The sequence below is a fragment of the Saccopteryx bilineata genome, chromosome 2, assembly GCF_036850765.1.
Source record: "Saccopteryx bilineata isolate mSacBil1 chromosome 2, mSacBil1_pri_phased_curated, whole genome shotgun sequence".
Lineage (NCBI taxonomy): Eukaryota > Metazoa > Chordata > Mammalia > Chiroptera > Emballonuridae > Saccopteryx > Saccopteryx bilineata.
In genome coordinates, this window is record NC_089491.1 from 275,093,258 (window position 1) to 275,118,734 (window position 25,477).

The 25,477-nt window shown below is 51.0% G+C and overlaps 1 protein-coding gene across 3 annotated transcripts in view; it reads left to right on the plus strand.

The window, feature by feature from the left end:
- Positions 1-7,282: 7,282 nt before the first annotated feature.
- The window catches only part of GLT1D1 (glycosyltransferase 1 domain containing 1), a 46,756-nt gene continuing 28,561 nt past the window's right edge, over positions 7,283-25,477 (plus strand). The window contains exons 1-5 of one of the 3 annotated variants that reach the window (XM_066260829.1): positions 7,339-8,205; positions 15,121-15,269; positions 18,380-18,485; positions 21,231-21,282; positions 25,357-25,393. In XM_066260829.1, the coding sequence (XP_066116926.1) occupies positions 8,138-8,205; positions 15,121-15,269; positions 18,380-18,485; positions 21,231-21,282; positions 25,357-25,393 (412 nt within the window). In that variant the 5' untranslated portion in view covers positions 7,339-8,137. Of the gene's footprint in view, positions 8,206-15,120; positions 15,270-18,379; positions 18,486-21,230; positions 21,283-25,356; positions 25,394-25,477 lie in introns of all 3 variants that reach the window. The other 2 variants (XM_066260830.1, XM_066260832.1) reach the window with 2 other exon arrangements.

Genomic DNA, 25,477 nt, shown 5'->3' on the forward strand with positions numbered 1-25,477 from the left:
CCCCCTGGTGCCCACAACAGTGCCTGGCCCCTGGTGGAGTGATTGTTAGAGGTCTCCAGGTTTGTCTGTCTTGATAGAAATGTCCTAAAATGGAATGGGATCATAGTTTGTACAACTCTGAAGGGACTAGAAATCATCGAATTGAACACTTTAAATGGATGAACTGTAGTATGTGAATTACATGTCAGTAAGGCTGTTGCCCCCCAAAAAGTAAGTTAATAGTTAAAAATTAGGAGGTTTCATGCATAAATATGGATGCCTTGCTGTTTAAAATATACACTAGGTCTCTGGCAACATTGGGGTTTCATTGGCCACCTGTTACATGAGTGACCAGCTCCCTTCACCACCTGAGCCCTACCTCCAGTGTGTGCACCTTTTTATACAGTCTTCACAGGTCACAATCACACACTGCTGGACCTCCGACCTGCTGGGCAAACCTATATGGCAGGAGCATCCCTGGGCCTTACAAAGGTCTGGCAGCTTCCACTTCTGTGCCTTTAAGATCTCCAAACCACCCCGTAGGAACCCCAGCTACCTTGCTGCAGAGGTCCCTTGGTAAGGGACAGTCAGCAACTACACGGGGAGGAGTCCCCTTGCTCCAGTGCCCCAGCAGATTAAAGCCACACAAATAACCATAGGCAGGATGGACAGAAAAGAAAAGTGCCCCACTGAGCCTCAAGTCAGATCGCAGAATTGTAAACAAGTCAAATAGTGGTTATTTTAAACAGTAAGTTCTGGGGAGGTTTGCTAGCCAGCATCGGATAATGGGAACACACCTGCCTTCCCCCTATAGCCACCGTCTGCTGACAGCAGGTAGCAGCCGCTGTAGATGGGTACGCACTTTATAATTTACCTAAATCCTCCCCCCTTCCTGTCTTGTTTGTCTCAGAATAGAGAAATGACTCCATCTGCACTGTGTCCAGTGCAGTAGCCTCCAGCCACCTTTGACTGTTTGAACTTACATTAGTTCAAATTTAATAAAATGAAGAAATTCTGTCCCTCAGTCCCACCAGGCACATCTCAAGAGCTCAGCTGGCACCGGTGACTAGTGACTCCCTTATGGATTCCACCACTGCAAAAAGTTCTTTCGGGAAAACCTGCTGTACGCCAATGGGCAGTGGGCACAACTGAGTCCTTGTCCCACATCCACACCCTCCTTCTTCCAAACAGAATCCCTGTTCCACTCAGGTGTTTAGTAACTATTTGTTCTCGCCATATCCTGCTCCCCACCAGCTACCCACGTAGCTCAGAAGAAACCAATTTCACTTCACCTTCCATTCAGGGTCTGACTAGTCAAAACCCATGCTGGTCTCTCTTGCCTCTTAACAATGACCGTCTAGGGTATGACATTCCCTTAGGACCTGTGAGAAGACAAGTGACATAAATTGGACCCATTAGGCTAAAGGGAAGGACTCATCCCAGGACTGCAGGAGAGATACCATTGTCCACATGGGGCACAAAGCCAGAAGCCTAGAGCCCTTCATCACTTCCTGCAGCTGTTTCCTGGCTGTGAGACGGACCGGTTTAGCATGTGCCACCTGGGTGCTTGGCACAGCGGAGGATCGCGGAGGAGCTAGATAATAAACTTAGGTTGTTTAAACCACTGTCGGATTTTCTGTTACTTGTAGTGAAAAGCCACCTTCTGTGTTGCTACTAAAAAGTAGGAAAGTAAAAGATGGGATGGGGAAGGCAACTGGGTTTTTTTTTTTTTTTCTTTTTTTCTCAAACCTGGGCTTTCTGCTCGGCCCCTGTAACCAAGGAGTCAGCAACCTCTGTATGAAGCCCCAGTGGTCGAACAGCTAAGCACTTAGAATGAGTGGACTCTTGCCACCTTGGTGGGTATACTTGTACCAGGAAGTGATTGTATGAATCCCTCCTGTGTACCCAACATCATCAAATAAATAAATGACCTCACTTGCACAGCAGGTATGCAAAGGATAGGCAACATTGCCTTACAAAGTACAGTTTTGGGGGTGGTCTCTGTCTCAGGAGCCCCTCTGAGAAGGAAGACCTCACTGCCCTGCCCAGATGCCTGAGGTGGGAACTGAAATTGGACATGCAGGCCCTTTCCTTGTCCGCCACCACCCTGTCCCCTGTGCCCTGCTCAGGGCAGAGTTCAGAGAGGGTGATGGTGTGAACTCAGAGGCCGCCTGAGACCGAGGATGTTTTGGGGGCTGTCAGACTTCTCTGCCATTTCACATCTGCGGCTCTCACCTCTTGCCGTCCCATCTGCTGATTCAGTCTCCGCTTCTTCAAAGTGCTGGGGTGCAGGCCACCATCTTGGACGGTACGCCCTCCCTACATCACCCACCCACCCGCCACTTTGAACACCACTCCCCATGCCGTGGGGAGCTCAGTGGCAGCACCCACGGCTTCTGCTTTTCCGGTTCCCAGTTCCCTGAAGAACTCAGGCCACGGCATACATCAACAGCAGCGGCATTACTCAGGCCGTGCCACCGAGCTGTTGCCTCTTCAGGAATGGAGACTTGTCCTAAGTTCTGTAGACTTCATGGAGCCTCTGTTGCCACACTCCTGCCTGGCTACAGATAATAAGCTAGGTAGAAGCAAAAATATATCTAAATAATGAAGAGCCAGCCGAAGCAGTGGGACCTCATGTTCTTGAGCCCAGATCACAGCCCCATGGACCTGCCTCCGTGGGAGCTAATTCAGCTCCAGGAGTGACTTGCACTTTAGTTTCACAGAGGATGTGAGAGCATGCGGCCTGGACGATGGCTTTGGACTTGGCCTTTTTTTTTTTTTTTTTTAAGCTCCCATTGTGTTTGACCCTTGTAACCACCTCTCACTTCTCGAATTCTTTCCCTCCTGTGTTTTAAGGACCCACAAAGACCTCTAAGAGAGTTGGGCGTCTGCTGACAGAGAGGGAGGTGGGGGTGGGGAGAGTAAGTGAAAGAAAGAGGACTTCTGCTTCCTCCTCTTTGAAGAAGTGAGGATGTTGACAGATGTAGGACTAAATCTCACCGGTCTCTTTCAAACCACCCACTTTCCTAACCGCTTACAAACATCTGAACCCATTTTGCGATCGTGAAATGGTGACTGGTAGTTACAGTGTATTTGATTTTTTTTTTTTTTTTTTTACATTGGGACTTACAGAGAAGCTCAATGGAGGGGGGTACAAAGAATGAGAGCTGAAGTCCATGCATAATATAATTTGGTGTGTTATAACAAAGGCATCTTCAATCCACAGGGAGAAGACTGGAGGAGACGGTTCCGCTGGAGCAGGCGTGTCCACAAACACCGAGAGGCGATATCAGCAGATACAAGATCTTAGGGGGGTGCTTTTCTAACCTAACGCAAAAGCTGTCAAGAAGTTTATTGATTTAATTTAATTACATAAAGTCTTAACACTAGTTCTATAAGAAATAATTTCAGTTAACAGCAAACTAAATATATATATGTATGAAATAAAAAAGACAAAAGTTGACATCCTTATTGGTAAAGCATTCTTAGGAATCATATGAAATGAATTCATTTTGTAAACATTGGATGTTTAGCCAGTGGTTTAACATCCAATAAGTACATTGTCAGTGAGTGCCCAGGTTGTAGAGGCCAGTTGTCCCTTGGTCCTCCTCAGCACCTGGATTTTTTATTTATTTACTTTTTATTTATTTGGTTGATCAATGCTCCTGTGGTTCAGGTAGGACTGGCTGGTCAACCAGGCTAGGAGTCTTCACATGACCTTGGCCTGTCCAATCGGCAGTAGTCAGCTATGGATTTACAGTGACTGGCTAAATGTGGGCACCCGAGCCAGTTTGGTCCATGACTTATTCTGGAGCGACCAGGCGAAAAACAATTTCTCTTTCTGCTGGATTTTTCATCATAAAGACATCACAGGGCCCACCAGGCAAACCCTAGAGTTAACAACCCAGAGAAGGCAGAGATAAAGAGAAATGCCTTGTTGCGAATTAAGATTTTCTAGGTTTTGGATCTGATTGTGGATTAAAGTAACTTTTTCTTTTGCCCCATGGACATTTTATTTATGCGCTCATGAATTCTCTTTCTGATTAGGCAATGTGACTTTCTTTTTGGAACTGGAAAAGTCCCAATTTCTACAAGCAGTACACATATATACATGCATGCACGCACACACGCACAGAGAAACGAAAAAAGATGAATGCCCTTCATGAAAAAACAAACAAACAACTATTCAAAGGAGACCAGTAATTTAAAAATGCAAAGCTAGGGGACATATTTTGTCACTTGAACTTAAAAAAAAAACAAAAAACACCAATGTTGACAAAGTTCTGGGAAATGAATGTGCTCTGGAAGTGGTCAGTGAAAAGTGAACCGGTATAGCTTTTCTGCAGGGCAAGGAGTCCTTGTATCAAAACTACATTTGGCCACAGGTGGTGCAGTTCCACTTCTAGGGATCTGAGCATGTGCACAGAGACTAGGCCAGAAAATGTCCATTAGGATGTTTCTGAAAGTAACAAAAAGACTGCACACAGCAAAGATGTACAATTAGAGGGCACACTAGGATACTCTGTAGCGAATCAAATGGTATTATAGAAGCAAGATTCTGGAGTGAGGATTAGATTTCTATAACTGTGTAACAAATTACCACAACTCGAGTGACTTGTGCAACATCCGCAAATCAGCTCACAGGTCTGTAGGTCCCAAGTAGGCCTGCCCGGCTGACCTGGTTCTCTGCACTCAGAGTCTCACAGAGCTGAGACCTCGCCTGGGGTCCTTCCAGGCCCTGTGGTTGTGGGGTGTCTAGTTCTTTAAGTCTGGGAACTGAGGTGTCCATTCCCCACTGGCTGCCAGCTGGGAGCTGCCCTCAGCCCCTGGAACCTGTCAATGTCCCTTGCCACACAGCCCAGTCATCCCCCAAAGCCAGCAATGGAGAATCGCTCTGACATCAAATCTCCACTATGCATTCATTGATTGACTTTCCAACCTCAGAAAATGCCCGGTCCACCATTATCGGGCTGAGACTCGCCTGCATAATCTCCCTGTATTAAGTGCAACTCATTTGGGAATGTAATCACATCTGTAAACTCCCTTCCCAGCATCCCCTGAGTAGGTGTTTGACTGAATAACAGAGAAGGCCTCAAATAGGGAGCAGGACGTCCTGGGGGCCGGGTTAGAATTTTACCCACTGCAATTATTAAGTAAAAAAACAACAACAAAAAACAGCCAATTACAGAGAGAGAGAGAAAGAGATTTGAGAAAGAATGTTCCTATTCTTGTAACAACGACAAACAAAAAAGACTAAAAATCAACAACAAAAAACACTGTGTCCATACAACTGTGCCAAAGAAATACGGTAAAATGCACACTGTGTTCTTCTGTCCCGGTTTTCGCGTCTGTAAGTCAGTGACAAAGTCCCACCTAGGATGGGTGACTGATCCTGCAGAACTGTGTAGAGCGTGTAGGCTGTTGCCAGGTGCACGGCGGGCACCCAGCAAACGCGACTATTTGTCGAGTGTGGGAAAACTTTAAACCAGAGTATCAATGATGCTTTTCTCCTGGGCCGTGGGGTGCTGTGTAGTTTTAAAATTCGGTTTTGCTCATCCGTAGGTGGATTAAACATATATTTAGGTACACAGTAAGTGGATAATGTACAGGGGTAAATATAGGCTTCTGTCATGGAAGGGTTTTACTAGAGGCAGTGAAAACAGCCTCCCTTTTGCAAACCTTCCCTGTGCCAAGAATCGGGACCTGTGTCTCTTGTGTGATCAGAAATCTGGATGGAGCCTGCTGGCTACACCAGATGCGCTCAGTGCTGTCCCATTGGGAGGAGATGACATCCCTGGACTGCGCGTCCCTGTGCTGAGAAGTTAAGAACCATTCCAGACAGCAGTGGGCACCCAAGGCCACAGGCTGGCCGTCCTGCCAAAACCTCGAAGTGTAAATCACCTAGTTCTGGGAACTTCCTCACGCTCGTTAAGCCACCCGAGAAGGAACTAAGAACTAGCTATTTTCAGACCAAAAAGTTTTTGTTTTATTTCTTTTGTATTGGGCCACTTTTAAGAGCTGTCTGTCAAAGCCAGGAAAAGGAAACAGAACCAGGACTTCTAAACCACAGTTCTGCATGTACCTCCTTTTTATGAGGAGACAGCATGTCCTACCCCCCACCCACACCCACATAGCATTTGCAGTTCTCATTGCTACAGGCAGCGATGATGGTGCAAAGACTGAAGAACAAAGGAGGACAGGGCCTCACACCGGAATGCCCTGAAGGCAAAAGAAAAGGGAAAAGGGTATCATCAGATGCTGATGTTTATCACAGAGCCATTCCTAAAGTCTGCCTGTCCCCAGCACCTCTCAGGTGAGGGCCTGTCACTTTAACACAGGGCAGGTAATGCAGTCTGTGTTCTCCCTGGTGCTAGAAAATCATCTGAGCAAACACAGTGATCAAAAAGGGAAGGCAGGTTTTGCTTCAGGTGTATTTTATGACCCCGCAGGCTAAGATGCATCTGGAAAATCTTAGCTGCCTACAACGCAACTCCTTCTGGTCCCCCCCCCCCCCATGATTTCAACATTATCCCCTAATAACACATTTGCCTTTGGACCTTTCATACTACCTACTTTGGGAGGATTAGGAACCTCGTCAAAACGAGCTCACTAACGATCCTGTTTATAGCAGTTCTCACTTTACAAACGGGCCGACAGGAGCCAGGAATGGAGAGAGGAACGGGCCCCAGAAGACACCTCCGTCACTTACAGGGAACAGGTGCATTTCAGAAAAGTGGGACGACTGAATCAGCCCAGCAAATCCTGTCTAGGCACGGACTGACATCCACTGCAGGCCAGGAATGCAGGCTCCCCAGGGTGCAAACTCAAACGATTTGTAATTTGGCAAACACCTCTGCAGTGTCCTCCTTTCTCTGGACTTTGCCCCTGGCAAGAGGAGGTTAGGCCACAGCCCAGTTGAGGGCGGAGAGGGGCCGACTGCTCTGTGATTTCAAAGCAGAGCAGAACAAGGTCAGTACAGGAGAAAGGACAGACCCTAGGACAAGGAGGGGACGTGGGGGACAGTCCCAGAGGAGGCGATGACATACAGCCATATTGGAACTGGATCTCTTTAGTGGGTTGAATGAGCCCCCCCCCCAAAAAAAAAGAGATAGGTCCACATCCTGGTTCCTAGCACCTGTCATTTGTGAGGAACTATTATTTTATGCAGGTGGCCATGTGACCAGGTTAAGGGACTGGTTTGGATGGTAGTGATAGTCACGTGGCCCACACGATAAAGGCATAAGGGCTGTGTGACATTCAAAGAAGAGCCCAGAAAAAAAAATGCACCCCTTTGGGCTCACTTCCTTCCTGCCACCTGGAATGTGGGTTGAGGGGTGGGGCCTCAGCAGCCACGCTGCACCTGGAGGCCACCTTGGGAACCGAGGCCCAACACCAGGAGGCTGGAGTAGAAAGAGAGAAGCTCTGGTGCCCAGTGACCTTGGAGCTAAGAAATAAACTTCCAATTTCTTAAAGCCCCGGAGGCTGTAAGCGATAGCCAATCAGCAACGTCCTTCTTTGCCTCCGCCTTTTCGGTACAAATCTCTCTCCTCGGCTCCCACTGGAGGGGCCCTCCTAACAACCGAGCAGTTCGGTGCTGCCCCCTGGAAATGGATTTTTGCTCAACCTTTACGTTTTTAATGTGCCTCAGTTTACCGTTTAACACATCTGAAGGGGGCAGGGGCTTCTTAGTGCTGATAACTGGGGGAGTGATGGTGACTGGCACTCACCCCTCGTACTGAGGGTACCTACAGAGACTGGGACCCGCTGACCTCTGGTCCGCATGGGAGCAGCCCGCAGCCACTCCTCACCCTCGTGTGTGTGGTCACCATGGGAAGGGACCCAAAGTCACCGCTGGTGCTTGTCCACATGAGAGCAGACCCACAGGCACGCCCGGTCCCCTAGGACCCCATGGGAGGGACCCGAGGGACTCCTGGTCCCGGTCGCACGTCCCTGCTCCCCATCGCCCGGCAGGCGCCCCCTCGCGGCCCCGCGCGCCCCGAGACCCCCGGCGCAGGAACCGGCGAGCGCGGACGCGGCTTCGGGAGCCGCAGGCGGGACTAACCGAGTCCCACCATCCCCGCCCGGGTCCGCGTCCCGTCCCCGCCCCCGGGCTCGGGCCGGGTCGAGGCAGGACGGTCGATGGCCCGGCGGCGGCAGCATGCGGCTCCTGTTCCTGGCGGTGCTGCGGCCGCACACGGGAAACGCGGTCACGGCCCAGCGTGTCCGGTAGGTGCGGCGGCGCGGGCCGCGCGGGGAGGCTGGGGCGGGGGCGGCGGCGCGCGGGACTCTCGGCGTGGCTCCCCCGCGATCCGCGCGCGCAAACGGTCGGCCGGTGGGAGGGGGTCCTGTGGGGGGCGCGGAGGGCGGGAGAGGGGCGCGGGGTGCAGTCCAGGGCCCGGCCCAGGTCCCCGGCCCCTTCTGGGCGCGGAGGTCCTAACGCGCCCCGGACCCGGCTCGGGACCGCCGGGACTCGCGCAGGGGCGGCTCGCGGGCACCCCACGCCGACCTTCGCGTGACTGCCCTGCCGGGGGGGCTTTTGTTCACTGTGAGCGCCTGGCTTTGGGGACACAGCGACGGAAACCCTAGTCGAGTCCTCCTGACGCTTACCTTTCCGCGGGGACAGAGGAGATAGACTAAACGCACGGACCCGTGCGGTGACATGTGTACATACGATGGGGGCGAGGGGTGCGCGTGCGCAGGTGCCGCTTCAGGCCGCGCGCGGGAGAGCCGGCCTGCCTCGGCGGCGGCGTGTGCGCAGAATCCCCAGGGTGACAAGGGACCTGGTCGGAGCGGGGCAGGGCGGGGGTGTCAGCAGAAACACAGGCCTCCTTTGTCCTTGGGGTCTGCTCTGCACCGGTGTCCTGGGCTGTCCTGGGCGCTGCTGGCCCAAGTGACCCTCCCTCGTCCCGCGCTTGGGTCCTTCCCTGTCCTCATCGTCTCCATCTTCCTGGCTGGCTATCTTCTTCCTTGTATTTTATCCCTTTTAATTCAGTTTTTAAATTAAAAAAAAATATTTTTCAATTCTAGTTGACGTTCAGTTTTGTCCTATTAGTTTCGGGTGTAGGGGTGTAGGGCATTGTGGTCAGTTGTCTGGTTGTCTCCTGCACACTTTTTTCTGCAATTATCTTGTGTTATCTGTTTCCTTGTTTTCTCTTCTCTCTGGAATGAGCATCCCCCCCGGGGGGGGGGGGCATGAAAGCTGGTACCTGAACCATGAGAGAAGCTCTCTCTTTCTCTCTTTTTTTCTTTAACAAACTGACTTGCTCCGTGAAATTTCTCAATTTACTTCCCCCTTGAGTGCCTGCTTCCTGGTCGTTAAAACGATCAGACGAGGCCATCCGCCCCCTTCTTGGCCCTTCTGCTCAGAACCCTTTCTCCTCCCGAGGATGCTGAGAGAGAGGGACCAGTACCGTTTCCTGAAGTTCTCAACTGGGTTTGTACAGTGAGGGTTTTTATGGTGCGAAATGCCCTTAAGCCTGATGCAGGGGCAGTGCCCTCACTTATGGGGCATCTTCAGCCAGGAGGAGCCGCTGTGCCCTCTACGCTCATGAGGCACATCCCAGTGGGCAGGGGGCACTGCAGGGCGGACCAGAATAAAAGAGGCGATTTCAGAATTTCAGAGAGTGCTGGTGACATTCGGACTAGGACCTCAGTGACAAAAAGGAAGCAGCCACTCAGAGATCTGGGGCGATGGACTAGAATGATTTCTGGAGACCCAAGTGCTAGAAGTGAGGTCAGAGAGAGAGAGAGAGAGAGAGAGAGAGATGGCAGGTCCAGCTGAACCTGTGTCCCTGGTGGGGATGGCTCAGGGGCATGGGGGGCTGTGACAACCCCAGGAGCCTGGGATCCCTGCTGCTCACCAGCTTCAAGCAGAAGTTTGCAGGGCTGGGCATCAGTGTGGGGTTCAGCCAGGGGACCTCTAATTCCCCGAGGCTGCACACACTTCTCGAGGAACCTACGATCCTGACCATCCTCCGTGAACCATGAAGCAGGCAAACCGGTCCAAGTCAGTTCCAAAGAGTGAAGATTACAATTAAAAGCAGCTCTGGCGAGTTTCAAAATAGGGTCAGAAACCAGGAGAACGAAGCTCACTCCCCATGTGGTGGAGAAATGCAGCACACAAGTCATGGATGTAAAATATATACATTAAATATATATATATATATATATATATATATCCTCCACACACACACACACACAGTTGCTTTAGTGATTAGGTGACGGGGTATCCATGGATTCAAACGGGTTTTCCTATTGTGCTAAAATAGGGCAGGTCCTTGAAACCGTGAGAGAATCTCCTAACAGGTGACTGCCAGAGGGTAAACAGAGGCTATAAAGTCTAGAGCAGCAAGTTTCAACAGGTGAAGTGTGTAAAACCTGCAGCACTTGACTATTTAGCCAGGGGCACTGACCTCTTTTCCCTTAGATTCTCAAATTTAAAAAAAAAAAAAAAATTTAAGTGACATTAATACCCAACACAACAATAGCCGTCTGATGTGAATGCATCAAAATGATACCAATTATTTTTATTTTTATTTTTTTGGCCAGGTTGACAAAAAATACATTTTTGGGGTGTGCCACATACTTTTAGGAATTAGTTGATGTGTGTCATGAGATGACACAGCTTGGAAATGGCTGGTCCAGAGGAGCAGGGCCCGTGGGTGGTGAGAGGGACTGTGCTAAATGGGGCAGGGACCCTCTGTCCACAAACCCCAAGATCTTTCCTTTCCGGCTGTTTCCTGGAAAGATTTTTTTTTTCTCTGTTCTAAACCAAACTGTCAGACACTCTCTAGACTCCGGGTTCCCAGGCTCTTGTCCGCATAGCTCCCGCAGGTACATGGTGGGATGTAGCAGAGGTTTCTGCCGCCCACGTCCATCGGGAGTTCTGGGGGCCTGTGCAACCCACAGATGTGCACGTTGGCCACAGGATGAACTTGGGTGCCACGTCGCTGAGAACTGAACTTTGTGTTGTGGGTGGTGACGGCCAGTTCTCATTGTCCACCTGGGACACGGTGTGCACAAGTGTTTTTATTTAACGGGAAACACTTCGGATAAAGTTAGCAAACAGAAGCCCAGGTGGCAATGAAGTGGGTGGGAGGGCGGGGGAGGCAGGAGGCAGACCTGGTCTGTGCCCAGGGTGCCCCACCCTCCCTGCTGTCATGGCTTGGATACTTTGGGGGTTGCCAACATTTGGGGGGGGGGAAAGCCTGCCGGAATGTTTTTTCAGTTTTCCCTGGAGGACTCTGGGAAAATCCATTCCCTTTCCCTGAAGCAATAGTTTTTGGAAGTCACCTTTTGTTTTTGTTCAGAAAGTCTTTATGATTGAGCATCTCCAGTGGGTGCAGGGATGCCCAGGGATGGGGGGGGTGGTTAACACCCCCCCCCTCAGCATTTGTCTCCATGGGAGACGAGTGTGGACATACAGTCACAGGTTCTTTGGACATCACTGAGCCAGCCTGGGGGGGGGGGGGGTAGGAGCTGCAGCCAGGACCCGTGATGGCTTTCCAAAGAGCTTGCCGCAACAGGCGGATTTTATATAAACTAGCTGTAAGTGCTCTAAGTGGCGTGTCTATGGTGGTATGGGAAACTTTCAGCCCCAAGTACCTGAAAAAACCCCAACTCAAATGGAAGGAATGTAATGGGGTGTGCTATTAAAAGTCTGTGGGTGGGCCCTGGTTGGTTGGTTCAGCGGTAGAGTGTCGGTCTGGCGTGTGGAAGTCCCTGGTTCGATTCATGGCCAGGGCATACAGGAGAAGCGCCCATCTGCTTCTCCACCCCCCCCTCTCCTTCCTCTCTGTCTCTCTCTTCCCCTCCCACAGCCAAGGCTCCATTGGAGCAGGGTTTGCCTCGGGCACTGAGGATGGCTCCACAGCCTCTGCCTCAGGCGCTAGAATGGCTCTGATTGCAGCGGAGCAACACCCCAGATGGGCAGAGCATCGCCCCCTAGTGGGCATACTGGGCGGATCCCGGTTGGGCGCATGCAGGAGTCTGTCTCTCTGCCTCCCTGCTTCTCATTTCAGAAAAATACAAAAAGAAAAAAAAAAGAAAAAAGAAAAAAAGTCTGCGTGTGGGCAGGCTTCCGGCTTGCATTGGCAGCTGAGATGGTACTGGCAGCAGTTAGTTGCCAGCTAGTTCTTGGGTCCCATCCCATCCTGGCTGGCAGTTCCCTGCCAGGACCTCCCCACCCTGCATGCATCCGAGGTCAGGTCCAGTGAGGAAGAGGGAGTCTGAGCCTCTAGGAGAGCAACCCTAGGTCCCGGAGTTGCATGGGAGGCAGGCTGAGGGGTGGGGGTGGGGGTGTGTGTGCAGACGGGTGGGCTGTTCTGATTGGCAGGAGCTGACAGGTCCACCCCCGGGTCTGGGGATAGGTACATGGCACTCTGAGCAGCGACGGGGACACTCAGGGATTTAGGCAGAGAGCACATGGGAAAGAACGTTACGGAGGGGCTAATACCACTGGGACAGCTGGGCTAATTCTTAACGAAGCCAAGGCAAAATGCAGACCAGCGGGACCGTGGAAGATTGAAGGGGTTATCAGTGTTGTTGACACTGAAGGGGTTTCATCTCACAGGAACCTCATCCCTTTATCGTGACTTTTTCCTCAATCCAAGCCAGCTTGCTCCGGTCCAAGAGCGCTATGACTCACTTGCCTCATTTCCACCCAATCTCTCCAACTTGACACATTCTGCACATCACTCCCCACAATCAGTTAAGCCCTCAGGACATGTAGGGACTGGTCAGCCTCAAACTGTCTTAAAGAGCAAAGCCTGGGTCTGTTGATCCGGTGAACAGGGTTTCACTTCAACTAGAGACAACAGGCTGACCTCAGCTATGTTCCAACACCAGGCCCACAAAGCTGGAACGACCCTGCCCTCCACACCCTCACAAAACCAGCCGAGGGGACACCACTCCACAGCTGACGGTGGGACCTGATGCCGTGATGAATTATTTCCGACCCTGGCCCCAAACCAGTCAGCCGAGCACAGGATTCCAACACCCTTAGTCACCGTGACAGATGACTTCCTCCCTATAGAACCCGTCCCCGAGAGACCTCCAGGCAGCCAGGTCTCAGCGTGTTAGATGACCCGTGTCTCTGGGCTTGGCTCCATTCCCTTAAATAAACTTTTACTGTCTGGGCTCCGAACTCCTGTTCGTGTTTTATTGGGCTTTGATGTGCGTGTTCAAATGAACCCATTTAGTCAGTGACAGGAACAAGGGATACTGTTGGCGGGGGAGAATGAATATTGGGAAGTTTCCCATAGACATCAAAGGACTTGGTGTCTTCTGGTAAATTTGCAGAACAGCGACAGAGAAATGTGTCTGCAGGGGGCTGAGCGTCTAGAGTTGAACGGGCCCTAAGCGGGCCCCCCACCCTCCGTACAGTATGAACATCCCGTGAGCACACATGCCATTTAAAATGTCCCCAGTCACCACGTGAAACAAAGCATAGAGAAACAGATACTGTTCATTTAGGTAATATATTCCCTTTACCTCAGTACCTCCAAATAGTTTTGTATGTCATCAGGATAAAAAAAAATCGTTAATGTGGTGTGTGTGCATTTTACACATGGCTTACACCCGTGCAGACCAGTTGCATTTCAAGAGCTCCATTGGCACCGTTTACCTTATTGGGCAACGTGGGATTTCCCCCACCCCACACCCACAGGTGGGACCTTTCTCTCCAGTTGGTTTTGGGCTCATCTGATCCACAGATTTTTTTTGTTTTGTTTTGTTTCTTTGTATTTTTCTGAAGTGAGAAGCAGGGAGGCAGAGACAGACTCCCACATGCGACCAACCAGGATCCACCTGGCACGCCCACCAGGGGGTGATGCTCTGCCCATCTGGGGCGTTGCTCCGTTGCAACCAGAGCCATTCTAGCGCCTGAGGTGGAGGCCGTGGAGCCATCCTCAGCACTCAGGTTAACTTTGCTCCAGTGGAGCCTTGGCTGTGGGAGGAGAAGAGAGAGACAGAGAGAAAGGAGAGGGGGAAGGGGGAAGAAGCAAATAGTGCCTCTCCTGTGTGCCCTGGCCGGGAATCAAACCTGGGACTTTCACACACTGGGCTGATGCTCTACTGCTGAGCCAACCAGCCAGGGCCTGAGTTTCACCTCGCCCTCTCCAATTCATTCACCCTGTTAGTCCGAGCCCTGCCAGCATTTGAGTTTGAGACACACCCCGTTCTAGTCCCTTGACCTGTTTGGTCCATGATCCTTTTGCCTTCTTTAAAAAAAGATAGTGATTTCATTGCAATCTTCTCTCATGCAGGAATGTCTTTAGAACGCTGATTAAAAAGTAAATGGAAAATAAAAAAAGTAGACAAAAGCATGTTCCCAGGGACGCTCTCCAATGCGTCATCGTCCCCTCACTCCATCCCCAGATGGGCCTGAGGGGCCATGTTCTCTGTCCTCTCTAGTCTGCCCACCCAGGCAGGGCTCGGGGCTGGCGCGGGCGTCCCCGCAGGATAACGATACCTGCGCTCTTTCATGTATCAGCAAATTATTGAAATGTCCAGAGAACGATGTCTTACTGTCCGATGCAGCCAGTGTCCCCACTCCAAAGGGGACAGCGAGCACAGCCCCGTTTAACCCCCCTCCTGTTGGGCTGTCAGCGAGGACGTTGCCAGCCTGCTGGTCGGTGCCAAACCCCATGAGGCGGCCCCTCCCAGAATGGGACGACCATCAGGAATACTGGATTCCCGTGTCCTGTCAGAATCAGGCAGGGGTCTTAGTGAGAAGTAAGGTGCCTAAAGACAAACTCAGGAAAGGGTGTCACCCATCAGGAAGGGACAGGAAGAAAAAGTTAGAATCGGGGCAGCAAAGAAGGAGCCTTCTGGTAAAGCAGGTGCCGCTGACCGTGGCCACTGGGCACCTGTCCTCGAGGCTGCAGACACTCCCTGAATTAGCCCACGTCCTGCTGGCTTTGGCCTTTGCCACAGTGAGGCGTCTGAGGCTGGTGGTGGCGAGTGGCTGTTGTCCTTGTCCATGAGCTTCATCCTGCAGCTCAGGTGGGTGGCCTCTATGCCACGATCCAGATGTTAACCTCTTTCTAAATCGTCTTTTTGATTTGAAGTCGTAACCACGGCCGCGACCTGTGGTGCCTGAACGTCTCCACACATCTCTTCCTTTCTCTGTTTTCCATGTAGGGACCATCTGGAAGCCGCCGGTCACGTGTGCCTTCTGAGAGATGCCTTTGACTTTGACGGCCCGTCGGAAGTCGCTGGCCTCATCCGGGCCGAGGCCCTGGAGGCAGCACTGGCCCTCCACCTGTACAGGGCGGGCCGGCTCTTGCAAGGTAACTTGCTTCCTCCTGGGGACCCTGACAACTGGGGGCGCCCACGCTGTCCCGAAAACGTCTGCGAAAACAGCTCGTCCTGTTCAGCCGGTTCCCGGCGGGAAGGGGACTCGGCCCCCTTTCATGGGTGCTTTCTCTTCCCGAGCAATTTCCTAGAACGCTCTCCCTGTGCTCGCTGAGACTGGGTCCCCACGGAAGCTGTTCTTCCTGCCTGAGGAGAATTCTCCCGAGCCTTTTGGGGTGTGTCTTTCTTAGCTCAAAGGATCATTTGCAGAGGTGAAAAATAGGCTCTTTGGTGGAAATATAGAATGGGCACCTGTGAAAGAATTCATTGGACTGACTGCCGGAGGCGGGGACTTCGAAGCTGCGAAAGCCGGGTTTAAGAGTGTTAGACGGACGGTCTCATAAAGAGTATTAGGGTTGGGTTGCTACGTGAGCTACAGAACTGATTGGTGCCCAGTGGGGTGACAACCTGTAAGCTCCGGGCTCTCTCTTCTACTGGGTTTGTAAGGGTTCTCCCAGGAAACCTGAAAAGATATAGTCAGACACGCAAGAGATTTAATCTAGGGATGGGGTCCGTGGGGCACACGGGTCATGACGTCCCATGATGTGACTTCTGCAAGCTGCTCTCTTCGGAGAGCCGGTTGGACCAAGCCATTCCGAGAGAAAGCCTGAGAACCAGGGGCTGACCGTCTAAGCCCCAGACTGAGAAACAGGATTACCAATAGCCACTGTCCAAGGACAGAGGCCATGATCGTCCCTGCGAAGCCAGGAGACTGAATCAGCCCTTCTTCCTCCACCACTTGTGTGGTCAGCCCTCCACGGGTTTCATGATGCCCACCCGCGCAGGTGAGGGGGTCAGTCTGCTGATGCAAACGCCAGTTTCTCCCAGAGACGCCTCCGCAGAGGCACCGGGAGTGTCTTACCAGCTCTCTGGGTGTCCCTGAGCCCGGTCTGGTGACACATTAACACTGACCATCAGAACTGCACAGAAACGGTCGTCAAACCGACCCGACACAAAATGTGTTTGAGGCAACATCGCAGAGTTGTGAGGCCTTGGTTTCCCATAGAGATATCAAACAGCAGGACCTGCTCTTAGAAAATGAACTCCCTCTCTCTCGCATTTTCACCAAAACAGACTTTTCCCGCTAATTTCCTTAGCCTCCATTAGGAGCCTTTGTTTAGAGGAAGGCTGAAATGGATCTCCTGCGCTAAAATCAAGACATGGGAGGGGCTGGCGGCATCTCGTGGGAGAGGTTCCTGCGGTGAAACCCTTTCCTGACCGTTCCCGGCTCGGGAGGCGCCCACAGTACTGGGATGGAGCCCTTCCTCACGTTGCTGCGTGCTGACCTCCTCCGTCCCCCCTCTCTCTGCACATCTGAGGACCCCGTGATCACATGGGGCCATCTTTACCCAGTCTCCCCTCCACTGTAAGGTTAGCTGATTAGCAACCTCAGTTCCACCTGCCTCAGTTTCCCTTTCCCCTGTTAACATAGTCATAGCTTCTGAGGATTCGGATACGGACGTCCCTGGGGGCCACGGTTCCATCTGCTAGAGACCCTGCTCTGGTCCCCAAAGATGCCTGTTTGTTCCACATGCCAAGAACCATTCACGTTCTCTCGGCACCCCCGCCGTTGAACCCCCACTGCGGGGTGGGAATTGTCTGTACTGGGCTATTCTTCGCGTGGATTTCTGGAAAGGTCCTGCACCTCCATAGCAAAAAAGACCAACAGTATGCAATATTATAGAGCAAGCACTCCATTCCTCTCTTGTCCCAGATCGGTGGTCCTCCAGGGCCCTTCTCCAGAGGCACGGACAGGCAGTGCCTGTGTCCTTGCACAGACATTGTGTGCATCTAGAAATGTAGGTTTATCCTGTTTGCACACACACTGTGTTGACCCCCAGGCCCTTGATTTCTTTCACGGGAGAGTAGATTTTCTCAGTCTTTGCCTATGAGTGTTAATATGTATATGTGGGCGCGTGTGCACACAAACACACACACACACACACACACACACGCCTCGTTAACAGCATTCGAGTTGTTGCTTGTCTTCTACTATTTCCGGCGGCCTTGGGAGCCCGTGCGTGTCACTGTTGGGTGTCGTAGCTGGACACTGAGTTCTTAGCTGTGAAATTCCAAGGTGAGAGCCACCACACCAGGGAAAGAAGATACAACCTGCGAAGTTGCAGAGGGACAAAAACAACTCGGGGGCCGATGGGAGGGGGGACAAGGCTCTCTCCACTTAAATACTGAAACTCTGGAGATGTGGCCCCTGGAGGCATCCCAGCAGGACCGCCCATGGGACCCAGTCTGTCGACGGCTTTGCAGGCCAGCCTCTGCTTTGAAATTTTCAGCTGAGCTTTGGAAGTCTTAGAGAGAGTCTCTTGACAAACTCCCCTCCCCCTGCCCGTTTCACGTGACCCGTGCAGGGTGTGTGGCGTCTGCGCCTGCGGCAGCGGAACTCCCTTGGAAGCGGTCTTTTCCTGCGTTAACCCTGACGGTCCCAGCCTGACCAGGTGGTAGCGCAGTGGATAGAGCATTGGCCTGGGACGCAGAGGACCCAGGTTTGAAGCCCTAAGGTTGCCGGCTTGAGCAAGGGGTCACTCGCTCTGCTGTAGCCCCCCCCCCCCCCCATCAAGGTACATATGAGAAAGCAATCAATGAACAACTAAGGAGCCACAATGAAGAACTGATACTTCTCATCTCTCTCCCTTCCTGTCTGTCTGTCCCTATCTGTCCCTCTCTCTGTCTCTCTCACAAAACAAACAAACAAACAAACAAAAAACCCCGACGGTCCCAGGTTGACCCGTTTCCTAGGTGTGATAAGTGTGGCTGGCCAGGTGGCAGGGAGCCACATTGTGCCCAAGTTCCAATGTGGAGCAAATTGATTTCACACGACCAGCATCTCCCGTGAACAGTCCCCATGTTGTGTTTCTCCTGGTCATACCTACCCCAGCCTTCAGGGGAGGCGGGCAAAACTGAACTCGCATCACATCCCAGTCCCCATGTCCCGGCAACGTGGGTTTCCCAGGTCCTTGCTTTGGGATGGACTGGTGAAAGCTGTTTTCTCGGGCCGCCCCCTCCTGTCTTAACTGTCTGACTTTTGCAGGTCACGGGATCCCTTTTGGCGTCATCTTCGGCGGAACTGATTTAAATGAAGATATTAGCCAGGGAGAAAAGAAACAAGTGATGGGAAAAGTCCTGGAAGAAGCCAGGTAGGACCTGAGAGTTTCAAGGTGTTCAACCTTTCACCCTTTTGGGGGGAATTTGTAGGAACACAAAGACCGGGGAAGCAGGTAGTTTGGGAGTATTGCCTCTTACCATACAGAGTCAAACTTTTTCTTCCTTTCTCCTCATTTTAATTTCACTTGGCACATTTAAAAAAAATTTTGTTTCGCCCTGACTAGTACTTGTCAACAAGTTAACTGCAGCTGAATAATTCTTCAGCCACAGTTCCCCTGAACAGACATTCTTGGGGCATTCCGCAAGGCTGGAGAGACAGAGCTCTGGCTCTTTAAGACACAAGAGCACCTGTAAACCCTAACTTGACTGGCACACTGGTTAGGGGCAACTCTGCATCAGGTTTGCCCAAATACAATGTTTCTTCTTCTTCTTTTCCAAGTAAGAGGAGTAAAGATAGAGAGACAGACTCCCACATGCAACCTGATTGGTATCCACCAAGCAACCCCCATCTGGGGCCGATGCTCTGGCCATCTGAGGGCATGCTCACAACCAAGCTATTTTTAGCACCTGAGGTGGAGGCTCCACAGAGCCATCCTCAGCAGCCAGGGCTGATGTGCTCAAATCAATCAAGCCATGGCTGTGGGAGGAGGAGGAGAGAGAGAGAGACAGAGAAAGAGAGAGAGAAGGGGGAGGGGTGGAGAAGCAGATGATCACCTTCCCTGTGTGCCCTGACTGGGAATTGAACCCAGGATATCTATGTGCCAGGCTGATGCTCTACCGCTAAGCCAACCGACCAGGGCCTCATTTTTGATGTGGTTCTCATCCCTACAGATGTCTGAACTATATAAAAACCATTAGTGAGAAGGGCCACCAACTAGGTTTCTCAGTAGGGTCACTGTGGGCACTTGAGGCAGGACAGTTCATTGCTGGGGGCTGTCCCGCACATCCCTGACCCTGGACTCTACCTGCCAGGGGCTGCCAACAATCTAACACACCTGCACACACTTATAGTCCCCGAGATGGGGGTGATTGTTGCCCTGAACACACATGTGGAGATACAACTTTTTTAAAATGGAGAGTACATCGTGTGTGTGTGTGTGTGTGTGTGTGTGTGTGTGTGTGTGTGAAACAGAGGCATTAGCAACGTTGGGCTCATCTTGAAAGGTAATCTGTCACAGTAGGTTTTCCTGATGTTGTTGTTAAACCCTCAAAATATATGACCTTTGGATCCATGCACTTTTGTAAGGTACTGTCTTTTAGAAGAAAAATAATTCTGCTTGGGAGCAACAATATCGGGCGAATTCATCTTACGTGATTATTGTTAGCATTATTCATTGCATTGTTGCTAAAACACACATTGATTCCTATATGGGGGGGTATCGATTGGGGTGAGTGGGCAGGGAAGTTGCAGGAATCATCGATTTCTCATCCGACACGACATGGCACACTTTTCATTCAAAAAGAGTACCAAACGTGTCTAGCTTTAGAATGAGTGTTTCACGTGTAATCAAATACTAGCAGAAAAAAATGTATATTTTTCCCTGTAAGATATATTTTAGAACCTTTTTTTGTATTTTAAACTTTTTTTCCTATATAGTATTACTATTCAAACTCATTTTAGAATTTGTTTTTTGTCTTATTTGTATTATAATAAGTATTTGGGCCTGATCAGGCGGTGGTGCAGTAGATAGAGCATTGGACTGGGATGCGGAGGACCCAGGTTTGAGACCCCGAGGTCGTCAGCTTGAACGCAGGCTCATCTGGTTTGAGCAAGGCTCACCAGCTTGAGCCCAAGGTCACTGGCTTGAGCAAGGGGTCACTGGCTCTGCTGTAGCCCCCCAGTCAAGGCATATATGATAAATCAATCAATGAACAACTAAGGTGCTGCAACAAAAAACTGATGCTTCTCATCTTTCTTCTTGCCTGTCTGTCCCTATCTGTCCTTCTCTCTGTCTCTGTCACACACACACACACACACACAAAATAATAATAATAATAATAATAATAAGTATTTGATTGTTAGATTACAAGGAGCAAAACCCTATAGCATTTAAAATTTGTGGATATTGTTCTGTGGGGGGGCCATGAAGGGAGAACCTAATATGGCCAGGAAAGCGAGCAAAAGGTGGCTTGTATGAAGCACAGTGTCTGAGGGGGAGGGCCACAGAGAGGACATATGTAGCACGCGGCAGCCGTGTGACCTGCTGTTCTGCAGATCAGACAGATGCATCGTGGGTCGTTTCTCATGGTTTGGAGATACCCTGTCTCCAAAGACGGTTTTGACAAACAGTCACCTGTCAGAGCAAGCACATGTTTTGATATGGAAACATTCTAGCCCAGGTGCAAGGGTTAGTTTGATATCTTTCATAAGAAATGTTGGACATTCTGTATCTCCCTGGGTTCTTTAGGCTGGAAACAATCTCCCAGAATGTGGTGTGTGAGAGGGGGGGTGAGGATCCCCTTGTGAGGACCACAGAGAGAACGTGGACCAGGCACGGTCCCGGCTTCCCGCCTGCGTCTGGCTCTGTGGCGCTCTCCCGCTCCTCTGACCGGGCATGGGGCACTATGGCCAACAGGAAGTCCTGACCTCCGTGCACATCTCTCTCTTGCACATGCTGTTCCAGCGTGGGAAAGGATGTGGTACCCAGGGACCTTGAGGGACAAAGGTGGACCACACCTTCGTTCCTCCTCTGTCACCAGTTGGCCCAGGGAGCCGTGTTCCGGCCATGCTAACTGAACCTGCCCTCACCATCTCCGTTCTCTCTGCATTCCCCTAGGTTTGCTGTTGCGTTCACAGAGTCCATGAAGGCCGCCGCCTGTCTGCAGTGGGTAGGTGTCTGGGTGCTTTCTGTTATGGCTCTGGCTGTGCCGGGGCGATGGGGGGAGACGCAGAATTGAAGGACAAGAGGGCTGCTTCATGGGAACTGACCATGTCCCCGTCCACGCTGCCTGTCACAGCCAGATCGGGGGTCATGTTCCCTGTGTGTCGGTGTTTTTTATTTTGTGTGGAGACTCTTAAATCCCCATGGATGTTTTTGTGTGGTTGTTGAACAGCCAGGACAGCACAGTTGCTGATGCTTTTCACGTTTTTGTCTGTTTTCTTCTTATGAGCTCAGAAGGGGGGGTTGGCGGGCAGTAGTTCAACGTGGCAGCAACATCCTGTGCACGGAGAACAGTCTCTTCGGGGGCAGGTGTGGTTCCCTAGTTGGGGATTTCATCTGAAAAGCTTTAGGAAGTTCGGGGCTTTGGAACTGCACACATGAACCCATTGCTGGCCTTCCTATTCGTGACAACTCGGGGGGCAGGTGCCCTGAGCTGGTGATGAGCGTGAGAAGGCTCAGCAGAGCTGGGACCCGCAGAACAAGAGCCAAAGCCGCCCTGAGGGTTACCTCCTCCACCAGCCCCTAAGCAAGGAGGCTTCCCTCCCCAGTGGGGAGACAGGCGCTGGGTGAGTCAGTCCCCGCGTGTGGCCCCGTGCGGGTCCCTTCGCCCGTGTGTCCGCCATGCATGGCACTCATGCCCTCACCGTTTGTACGCGTTCTTTCTGGAGCATAATTTCACAAATCGTGTCCATTCTTCATGGAATTTCTATCTGTGACACTGCTGCTTCGGGACGAGGACAGATGGCCGGCTTCGGTGCGGCTGGCGGCAGCTGGCCATCCCGTCCGGAAGCCGGAGATGCTGCTCCCGCACCCAAACGCCTCCCAGGCGCAGCGCTGGGGTTTGCCTTTCTTAGCACTGTGTAACGGCCTGTGAATCTGAGCATGAAAAACGGATATGTTCCCGGCACCTGGAGTTACCTGTTTGCCAACCTCCCTGCCTTCTTAGGGCCTTGGCTACTGGTGGTCCTCAGCGTGGGGTCCCCGGGGCCCTTGCAGGGCCTTCACAAGGTCTCAGCTGTCCCCACACTGATGCTAAGACACGTCTTGCCTCTCTCACCATTCAGAAGAGCAGTGACAAGGAAGACTGCTACATCCCTGGTGCTTCTGAAGTCCCCAGGGCAAAGGCTTGTCCCTAACAACCAGCCACCCACATGGAGCTAGCAAAAAAAATACACTTAAGAATCTCAACAATTACTCATTTCAAGAAACATTAACCTTCGATTACATCCCTAAAAACGCCCTGTGTGCGGAAACAGGAAGACGCCTAAAGCCCTTTTGCTGCGTTCCGGATGGATTGGGACGATTCCCTGCAGAACAGGCCCCACGGTGATGGTTGGTGTGGCGACGGAAGTAGCTACTTTTTAACATGACTTTTTTTTTTTAATCTGAAAGGATAACTGCCTGGCTGTGGCTATTCAGACCTGGGTGGGCGTTTGGCGGACAGTTTCTTTAAAAATGACTGAGCAGAGCCCATCACTTGGAGAAAAACAGCGGCAAGTCTCTGTTGCCCGTGGTAACATGTGAATTGCCGAGCAGAAATGAGAGCTTCTGGAAGATTGACAGCTTCCCCTCAAGAAGACTTTTCTAGTGAGAGAGCGTGTTAACAAATGTGATTTTTTGGTTGTTGTTGTTGCTTAAATGTTGTGTAATAAAATGTTCCGACATTTGAAACATCACCCAGAGAACCAGCACCTAAGACCGCCTAAGACCCAGCTTCCGGGACCAATGGAGCTAAAGACATTTGACTCTTACGTTACTGATCCGATACAATGTCCATGGAATGTTGCCAACCAGGGGAGCTCACCCAAGTTTGTTGCCCAGAGTTCCTCTTGGGGCCTCATTACCTGGGCTTGATTGATGGGGTAACCAACTGCCCACCTGGTGGGGCTCAGGGTCTGTCTGTAGGACTGGACCTAGAGTTGCCACCCACGATCACATGGTTGGTCCTCCAAGACGGCGGTTGTGGCTAGCCCTGCCTTGAACAAAGACGGGGCCTCCGGTATCACACAGGTCACTGCCCGGAAGCCACCGGCTTTCTGTCCAGACCCACTGGGACCTTGACACACCTACACTATCCGGAATCTTATGGAAATGTAAGCAATCTGTAAATGATGAGCTATTTCGCATTCTTTGCTACTGGATCTGTGAAATCCTGTGTGCATTCTACCCTGACGGCACATCTTTGCTCAGACCAGCCTCCTGTCAGACGCTCCACACGCCCGGGAGACGTTTGGCTGCCTTGCTGGACTGCACCTGTTCCAGGATTGCTGTGAGGCTAACGGCCACGCGCCAGGGCAGAGCTTGGTTTGCAAGCACAGGGGGGAGTGACATCCCTGTGAGAGAGCTTTGAAGACGTGATTTGGGAGGCTGCGTTCATGATCACCGATCCATCTCTGGCCAAATGTGCAAATATACATTTGGTTGAATTTCAAAAAAAAAAGAAAAGATGGCTTTATTTTTATCTCTTGAATTTGAAACGCCTCTGTTGGGCTCAGGTCTTTAGTACATATAATTATTTTTTTTGAGTTGTTTATATCAGACTTAATTAGGTATCTCGCCTACTTCGTTAAGGGCGCAGTCCCAGCGGGCCCCTTGCCAGGTCTGCGCGCAGTGTGGTTAATGCTTGTCATGCAAGTTCAGCCTCGGCCGTGTTTGGGGGTGTGCAATGCTATATAGACTGGATATGGCCTTCCTCGGTGCCCGATTCACTGCACGGGCCGGTCTGTGACACAGACTTTGTGGAAAAATGTAAGTCTGGATAGAATTTGGATTTCTTGGCCCTGGCTGGTTGGCTCAGCAGTAGAGCGTCAGCCCAGTGTATGGAAGTCCTGGGTTCAATTCCCGGCCAGGGCACACAGGAGAAGCACCCATCTGCTTCCTTTCCTTTCTCTTTGTCTCTCTCTTCCCCTTCCACAGCCAAGGCTCCACTGGAGCAAAGCTGGCCCGGGTGCTCAGGATGGCTCCATGGCCTCTGCCTCAGGTGCTAGAATGACTCTGGTTGCAACAGAGCAACGGCCCAGATAAGCAGAGCATCGCCCCCTGGTGGGCATGCTCAGTGGATCCCGGTCACGTGCATGCAGGAGTCTGTTTGCCTCTCCCCCACTTCTCACTTCGGGAAAATACAAAAAGAAAATAAAGAAAAAAGAATTCAGATTTCTTGCCAGAGTCTATGCAACAGACACAGAAGACACATTTGGGCACTTCTAGGTCTGGCCCAAATGTCTAATGCTTTCTCTGAATTCAGCACATGGAACTATTTCACCAGCAAATTGAGAACCGATTCCGTGTACAGGAAAGGCTCTATCCTCTGCAGAGGCGATTTAAAATGTTTCCATGGGATCCAAACCCCCCCCCACGGGCCCATGAAAAAATGAACTGCACCGTCTACATGCTTTTCCTACTAAGAACCCCAAGTAGAGGGCCTTATCTACATTCAAATATTTGTTTATACACTATTTTTAGAAAATCTGCAGTTCTAGTAAATGGTGCTGGATGAGAAAACAGTATTTCTTACGTACCCTTTGCCTAGATCAGCGCTGACCCCGGCATCTTGGTGTAGTTACTTTTTAGTGACTTGTTTTTTGTTTGTTACATTTGGAAATTTTGTGTCACCACTTTCTGGGTCTTAACGTACCACTCTTGCCTTGGCATTGGCTAAAGAAAAACAACGCAGTGCCCCAGAGGGGCCATTGCTGGTGTGTCCTCGTGTGAATTTCGGTAGCTTTTCTACTAACCTAGTAACTGCAGAGCTCTAACCTCATACTGTGCCTCATGTAGGGACTCCTTTCTTGGTGCTCCTTACTGTCTAGATGCTGTATTTTTAGTGGGCTTGCCCCCATTCACAGCAGAGGTAACCCTGTGCTCTTGTAGAGTGACTAGTCCGCGAGCCAGGCTGTATTGGTGACTGTTTGTGGTGTTTTCCAAGAGGATTTTTTTTAAATGACCTTCATTTTATTTCTAAAAAGCAGTTGTCACGGATGACTGACATTCATTTGTTTTCTTTCTTCTCTCTTTTCAAAAGCCGCAGGCTGAGGGTAAGATCTATGTGCAGAGTCAAGGTAAGAATTCTTAAATGTATTTGAAAACCTATCTGTCCTTAACTTTTAGTGACATGCACTGGAATGTTTATGGACTCCCCTAAT